The following is a 7,551-nucleotide window of genomic DNA, read 5'->3' as shown; positions in this document are numbered from 1 at the left end:
GGCGCCGGGCGTTACACCATCATGGTGCTCTTCGCCGGCCAGGTACGGGCTGGCACCGGGCGTTACGCCATCCTGGTGCTCTTCGCCGGCCAGGTACAGGCTGGCGCCGGGCCCAGGGCAGTGGAATGGCGCATGGGGCCATCTCCTCTCAGGGGCCTCAGACCAGCGTCCCAAAGCCACCGTTATCCCCAGGGGAGCAGCTCGAGGGGCTCTGTAGGGGGCTCCCTGTGACCTCTCACCCCGGGACTGGGGATCCTGGGAGGGACTTGCCATTGGCTGCCCCCTGAGCCGGCGGGGGCGGGTGTGGGGTTGGGCGTGCTGCTCTCCCAGGCTGAGGAGGAGGCCGAGGGGAGAGGGATGGGAGCCCTGGGGCCAGCACAGAGCCCATGCCCGGGGGCGTCTGTGCGGCCGGAGGGGCCTGGCCAGGGCATCCCTGGGACCCACGGCTGCGAATTCACGTCCCCACTGGTGGATCCAGCCCGTATGCCTGGCTGCCGCGTCCCACCCCAGAGGGGGGCAGCATGTTGGAGCCTGTGGGCGATTGCCGGGCAGGCGGGGGGCTCCAGGAGGAGAGGCGGGAGGGTCTCCCCCTGCCTGGCCCCCCAACTCCGGGTTCCAGCCGGGCCCTCACCCCTCTCTCTCTCCTGTGCCCCCCAGGAAATCCCCACCAGCCCCTTCCGCATCAAGGTGGACCCATCCCACGACGCCAGCAAGGTGAAGGCTGAGGGGCCCGGGCTCAGCAGAACAGGTGAGGGGGGCTCGGCGGGGGGCGCCGGGCTCTGGGGAGCGGGGTGGGGGCTTCGCAGGGGGCACTGTGCTGGGGGGGCAGTGGGTGGGGGCTCGGCGGGGGGCGCCGTCCGGGGGGGAGGGGCAGGGGGCAGGGGCTCGGCGGGGGGCGCTGTGTGGCGGGTGGGTCCAGGGCGCCGGGGGAAGTTGGGCTGGCAGGACGCTGACCCGGCCCCTCGCTCTCCTTCCCGCCAGGAGTGGAGGTCGGCAAACCCACCCACTTCACCGTCTTCACCAAGGGCGCCGGCAAGGCCAAGCTGGACGTGCAGTTCGCTGGGGCAGCCAAGGGCCCGGCCGTGCGGGACTTCGAGATCATCGATAACCACGACTACTCCTACACCGTCAAGTACACCGCCGTGCAGCAGGTGAGGGGCCGGGACGCATGCCAGCCGGGCACCGCCCCCTTCCAGGGCTGGGCATCTTCCCCCCCCCCCCCCCCCCCCGGCCCCCCCCCCCCTCCAGGGTTGGCCCTCGCCCCCCACGCCCCCCCCCCCAGCACACGCGCCAGCTGGGCATGGTTCCCTGCACACTCACAGCCGGGCTTTGTGGCTCCCTGCTGGGCACCGCCCGCCGTCCTTTCCCTAACTCAGTTGCTCTCTCCGCGCAGGGCAATCTGGCCGTGACGGTGACGTACGGGGGGGACCCCGTGCCCAAGAGCCCCTTCACCGTCAGCGTGGCCCCTCCCCTGGACCTCAGCAAGGTCAAAGTGCAGGGACTGAATAACAGTGAGTGGGGGCAGGGGAGCGGGGGATGGGCTGGAGGGGCTGGAAAATGCCAGGGTGACGGTTGAACGGGGTGCGGGAGGAGTAGGCACAGATGGAGGGGGCACCGCGATGTGTGGCAGGCGAGTGGGCTGAGTGGCACAGTGGGGTGTGGTGGGCGAGGGGCTGGCACTGTGGGCACGGTGGGCAAGGAGGTGGCACCATAGGGCGAGGCAGTGGCATGGGGGGTTGCGGCGGGCGAGGGGGTGGCGCCGTGGGGCGTGGCAGGCGAGGGGGTGGCCCCTGTCGGGCACACTGGGTGAGGGTGTGGCACAGTGGGGCGTGGCGGTGGGGCATGGGTGAGGGACTGGCACCATGGGGTGTGGCGGGCAAGGGGGTGGCACAGTTGGGGTGCAGCGGGCGAGGACTTGGCACCGTGGGGCAAGGCGGGGGCATGGTGGGGGGTGGCGGGTGAGGGCGTGCCACCATGGGGTGTGGCTGGGGCATGGCGGGCGAGGGGCTGGCACTATGGGGTGTGGCTGGGGCGTGGCGGGCGAGGATCTGGCACTGTGGGCATGGTGGGCGAGGCGGTGGGGTGTGGCGGGCGAGGGGCTGGCAGAGTGGGCGAGGGGGTGGCCCAGTTGGGGTTTGGCTGGCGAGGGCGTGGCACTGTGAGGCGAGGCAGGGGCAGGGTGGGGTGTGGCGGGTGAGGGGCTGGCACCGTGGCGCGGCTCCGTTGCCCTGACGCTCTCGCCCTGCAGAGGTGGACGTGGGCCGGGACCAGGAGTTCGCGGTGAACACCCGCGGCGCCGGGGGGCAGGGCCAGGTGGACGTGAAGATCACCTCGCCCTCCCGCCGGCCCATCCCCTGCAAGGTGGAGACAGGCACCACCAACGACATCCACACCGTCAAGTACATGCCCCCCGAGGAGGGGCCCTACAAGGTGGATGTGGCCTACGACGGGAACCCCGTGCCGGGCAGCCCCTTCTCCGTCGAGGGGGTGATGCCTCCGGACCCGTCCAAGGTTAGCGGTGGGGGCTGCCTATGGGCCGGGCACCATCTCCTGTCGCCTTGTGACCCCCAGGGGGGGTTGCGAGCCACGGGTGGAGCTGCTCCACGCCCAGCCCCTCGGGGTCACCCCGGCTTCCTCGCCCACCGGGTCTGCTCTGGGGCAGGGGCGTGTTCACGGTGCCCCCCAGCTCCCCCTCCACTCCAGGGGGCTGTGCTCCCGGCTCTCACACGGTCCGGCGCATGGCAGTGAGGAATTGACCCCCGTGCTCTGGTGCCAGGCAGAGAGCGGGCATTGCAGGACACAGGAGGGCGCTGCCCGGCTAAGGAGATGCCAGGCAGTGTCCCAGGCTCAGGGGCCGGGGCAGAAAGCTGGGCCTGATGGGGTCCTTCCCAGCCTGCTCTCGGGGGCAGGATCCGGGATCACTTTGGGGGGCAGGGTCTGCCCCTGCCCAGCCAGGCTGGGGTACCCCCCGTACCATGCAGGGAGAGAAGACATTGCTGGCAGCTGCCCTGGAGCCGTTCCCGCCCAGCTGACGTGCACCCGCTCCCGTTTTAGGTGTGCGCCTACGGGCCGGGCCTGGAGGGTGGCTTCGTGGGCAAGCCGGCCCCCTTTGCCATCGACACCAAGGGCGCGGGCACTGGCGGGCTGGGCCTGACCGTGGAAGGCCCGTGCGAGGCCAAGATCGAGTGCCAGGACAACGGGGACGGGTCGTGCTCCGTGTCCTACCTGCCGACGGAGCCGGGCGAGTACTCCATCAACATACTCTTCGCCGAGGCCCACATCCCCGGCTCGCCCTTCAAGGCCAACATCCAGCCACTCTTCGACCCCAGCAAGGTGACGGCCAGCGGGCCGGGGCTGGAGCGCGGCACAGCGGGCGAGACCGCCACCTTCCTGGTGGACTGCTCCAAGGCGGGCGAGGCCGCGCTCACCATCGAGATCGTCTCCGAGGCAGGGGTCAAGGCCGAGGTGGTGATCCAGAACAACCGCGACGGCACCTACACCATCACCTACAGCCCCGCCTTCCCCGGCACCTACACCATCACCATCAAGTATGGCGGGCACGCCGTGCCCAAGTTCCCCGCCCGCGTCAACGTCCAGCCCGCCGTCGACACCAGTGCCGTCAAGGTCTTCGGGCCCGGCGTGGAGCCGCGAGGTGAGGGCCCTGTCTGGCTGTCCCCAGTCACCCCCATTTACCTGTCTGGCTGTCCCCAGACACCCCCATTTACCTGTCTGGCTGTCCCCAGACACCCCATCTACCAGTCTGGCTGTCCCCAGTCACCCCCATTTACCTGTTTGTCTGTTCCCAGACACCCCCATCTACCAGTCTGGCTGTCCCCAGTCACCCCCATTTACCTGTTTGTCTGTCCCCAGACACCCCATCTACCAGTCTAGCTGTCTCCAGACACCCCCGTCTACCTGTTTGTCTGTCCCCAGACACCCCCATCTACCAGTCTAGCTATCCCCTATCTAGCTGTCTGTCTAGCTATCCCTACACACCCCCTATCTACCTGTCTGTCTGTCTGTCTGTCTGTCTGTCTGTCTATCTATCTCTGTACACCTCCTCTCTCTCTCTCTTTCTATCTCTCTATCCATCCCTGTATACACCTCTCTCTCTCTCTCTCTCTCTCTCTCTCTCTCTCTCTCTCTCTCTCTGTGTCTGCCCCACAAGCTCCTCTATCTGTCCCCACACACGCACACCTCTCCCCCCTCTGTCCCCATACCCCCGTCCCGTATGTCCCCGTACCCGCCCTCCGGGTGTGGCCAGGCCAACCTGCTCCCTCCTGCAGGGGGCTGCCTGGGGTCCTTTCCCAGGCCCCGCAGCCAATGCAGCTCTGCCCGCCCCCGGGGCGGGATGCGGGCCCCCGGGGCCCATTGCCAGGGAAGGGGGTTCCACCAAATGCCCTGGCGGGTGACACCTCGGCCAGGATGCTGGCAGCTGATTGGCACAGCCTGGGCTCCAGCGCTCCCATAGGCCGGTGCTGCTCTCTCTGGGGGGCAGCAGCGGCCCCGGGCTGGCACTCACCCCCCGCTCGCTCTGCCAGGCGTCCTGCGCGAGGTCACCACCGAGTTCACCGTGGACGCCCGCTCGCTCACCAAGACGGGCGGCAGCCACATCAAGGCGCGTGTCATTAACCCCTCTGGCGCGAAGACCGAAACCTACCTCACTGACAACGGCGACGGGACCTACCGTGTCCACTACACGGCCTACGAGGAGGGTAAGGAGCCCTGCCCGCCAACGGGCCCCCCACAGCTCCAGCTCTGGGCCAGGCGGGTGGTAGCCCTGCACTTTCAGACAGCACCATATAGGCCCAGGGTCAGGGTAATTATCCCCAGCGTAGAGGGGGAAACTGAGGCACACCTAGGGGTGCAGCGACCGGCCTCAGGTCCCGCTATGACTCAGTGTCAGAGCTGGGAAGGCTGGGACGCCGTGGCCGAGACGGGGAATGATTTATTGTTGGGACGTAGGGAGCAGGTGCCCTGGGCCGGGCAGGCGTTCTGGTGCCCCAGGCCCTGCCAGCTGCCCTGAGGCTGTGACTATTGTTAGAGCCGCCAGGCGAGCTCCGGCCCGGGCGGGGCCCCGGCTGCACCTGTCGCCTGGGAGCTAGGTCCACGGCCCGACCCTGGCGGGGGGTTGCTGTGGTGGATTTGGGGGTTCCTGAAGGAGGATTTCACTGGGGTGGGGGTGGGGCAGGTCCCAGCACAGCTGTGGGGGGGGGAAGGGGTGTCCCAGGGGTCTCTATACCCCATGGGGACGCCTGGGCTGGAGGGGAAGGACCCCGTGTCAAACTTGGCCGGGTTTCTTGTGATGGGGAGCGGAGACCAGGGCCCCCCCACCTCCAAAATCCCAGTGGGGTCTGGGGGAACAGCACCCCTTGGGGACAGAGGGCTGCCATGGCTCCCTGTCCCCCAGTTGGCATTGCAGGCATTGGGGGGGGGGGCTTCCTGACCCCTGTATGCAGCTGGGGGGGATGGGGCGGGGGCAGGAGCAGCTCCTGATCCCTCCCCGCCCTGTCTGGCGCACCAGGCCTGCACCGGGTGGAGGTGACGTATGACGAGGTGCCAGTCCCCAAGAGCCCGTTCCGCGTGGCCGTCGCCGAGGGCTGCGAGCCCGGCCGTGTGCGCGCCTACGGCCCCGGCCTGGAGGGGGGACTGGTGAACAAGTCCAACCGCTTCACCGTGGAGACCAGGTACCATCCCGCCGGGGAGAGGGGAGACCAGGGAGCTGCCGCGGTCACGGCCCAGGCCAGGGGTGGGGGATGGCTCCCTGGGTCCCGTTCCCACACCGCTCCCTGCCCCGTGAGGTGGGCGGCTCCTGTGGTGTGAAAGCCCCCAGAGGGGACGGGGCCCTGCGGGAAGGAAGACCCCGTCCTGGCACTGCTGTCCGGCCCGTGGCCTGGCCCCGGAGGGTCCGGCTGGGGACTCTGGGTAACAGCATAGGGCCAGGACAGACACTTACTAAATGCTTCTGCCCCGATCGGCCTGTGGAACTCCCTGCCACAAGAAGCCAAGAGCTGAGCAGGATTCTAGCAAGCCCGTGCCATGCCTGGGACTAATGGGCCCTTCCCGGCTCAGAGCAGCCACACCGGAGATAACTGAGGGCTGGCAGCGGGCTCCCCAGGGCAGATCACCCCCTACGCCGCCTTTGGCATCAGCTGCTCCTGGCCAGAGCCCCCCTTCAGCCCCCTGACCTAGGAGCTCTGCACTGGGGGACCAGGCCCCAGATCCCCTCCCATGGCCGAGGCAGAGCTGGATTTCCCGGGTGGCTGGCGGGGGCTCTGACCGGCCCCGGGCTCTCCTGGCAGGGGCGCTGGCACCGGCGGGCTGGGCCTGGCCATCGAGGGGCCCTCGGAGGCCAAGATGTCCTGCAAGGACAACAAGGACGGCAGCTGCAGCGTGGAGTACATCCCCTTCACGGCCGGCGACTACGACGTCAACATCACCTTCGGGGGGCGCCCCATCCCAGGTAGGGGCTGCGGCCAGGCTGGGCCGGGGGGAGGGTCACGGGGCTAGGGGATGGGGTCACTGAGTCCCCAGGCGATGCTCTGGAACTGCTCCCTACGAAGCCAGGCAGGACTCTGGGGGAGCCTCCTCTCTCGGAGCAGACTGGCTCCAGGGCAAGAAGCTCACACGGCTTCACCTCCTGGGTCTGACCTCGGAGCATTCAGCATCCCCTGCCCCACTGTGTGCTTCCCCCAGCGAGTCCGCCCAGAGTGACTTTCTTTTATTATTATTATTATATGGAGATATACCTATCTCATAGAGCTGGAAGGGACCCTGAAAGGTCATCGAGTCCAGCCCCCTGCCTTCACAGCAGGACCAAGTACTGTCCCTGACAGATTTTTGCCCCAGATCCCTAAATTGCCCCCTCAAGGATCGAGCTCACAACGCTGGGTGTAGCAGGCCAATGCTCAAGCCACTGAGCTATCCCTCCATCTTGGGGGGAGGGGAGCCCAGAGCCAGGGCTCTGGTCCTCCCCCTGAGCCCCAAGCCAGCTGAGACTGACTCGTTTCCAGCTGCCTGGCCCCTGCCCCGCCCGTTGCTCCTCCTCCGGCCTTCGTCTCGCTTCCCGGGCCAAGAGTCACCTGGTCGCATCCCCCTCCTGGGTCTCAGGTTCCGAAGGGGCGGACAGAGCATCCCTGCAGGCAGCTGCAGCAGCCCCCACAAAGGTCACCCACGCTTATTGCCACCACCTAGACACTGGTGCAGTACACAGGGAAACTGAGGCACACACCGCATTCATGCAAAACAGTAAGCCTCACATAGGCTCACGTACAACATAACAAGGGAAAATCCCCACTTCGTCACAGTCACAGCCAGGTCGGGCCGGGGGACAGAGGGATAGGGTCGCTGGGTGGGGGAGCTGGGGTTGCAGCTGGGCTGAGGGGCTGGGGCCTCGTCCATGTGCGCCTCAGGCCGGAGTGCAGCAGGGTGGCTTGGCAGGAGCTGGCCAGGGGTGTGTCTGGATGGGCTGGGTGCGGCGCAGGAGCTGGTGGGGGGCACCGGGCTGGCTGGGCCCCGGCTCTGGTCCGGGGCGGGGAGGCACCGGGCTGG

At 68.1% G+C, this 7,551-nt stretch overlaps 1 protein-coding gene across 2 annotated transcripts in view; it reads left to right on the top strand.

Moving 5' to 3' along the window:
* The window catches only part of FLNC (filamin C), a 52,413-nt gene that overhangs the window by 29,179 nt on the left and 15,683 nt on the right, over window positions 1-7,551 (top strand). For both annotated transcript variants that reach the window (XM_026660300.2, XM_026660299.2), the window contains exons 17-24: window positions 658-748; window positions 982-1,151; window positions 1,394-1,511; window positions 2,249-2,511; window positions 3,055-3,652; window positions 4,542-4,715; window positions 5,525-5,687; window positions 6,303-6,463. In XM_026660300.2, the coding sequence (XP_026516085.1) occupies window positions 658-748; window positions 982-1,151; window positions 1,394-1,511; window positions 2,249-2,511; window positions 3,055-3,652; window positions 4,542-4,715; window positions 5,525-5,687; window positions 6,303-6,463 (1,738 nt within the window). The remainder of the gene's footprint in view (window positions 1-657; window positions 749-981; window positions 1,152-1,393; window positions 1,512-2,248; window positions 2,512-3,054; window positions 3,653-4,541; window positions 4,716-5,524; window positions 5,688-6,302; window positions 6,464-7,551) is intronic.

This window comes from Terrapene carolina, unplaced genomic scaffold (assembly GCF_002925995.2).
Source record: "Terrapene carolina triunguis isolate 2854851 unplaced genomic scaffold, T_m_triunguis-2.0 Scaffold750, whole genome shotgun sequence".
NCBI lineage: Eukaryota > Metazoa > Chordata > Testudines > Emydidae > Terrapene > Terrapene triunguis.
Note: the sequence above shows the minus strand (reverse complement) of the source record. Positions and strands in the feature narration are given on the sequence as shown.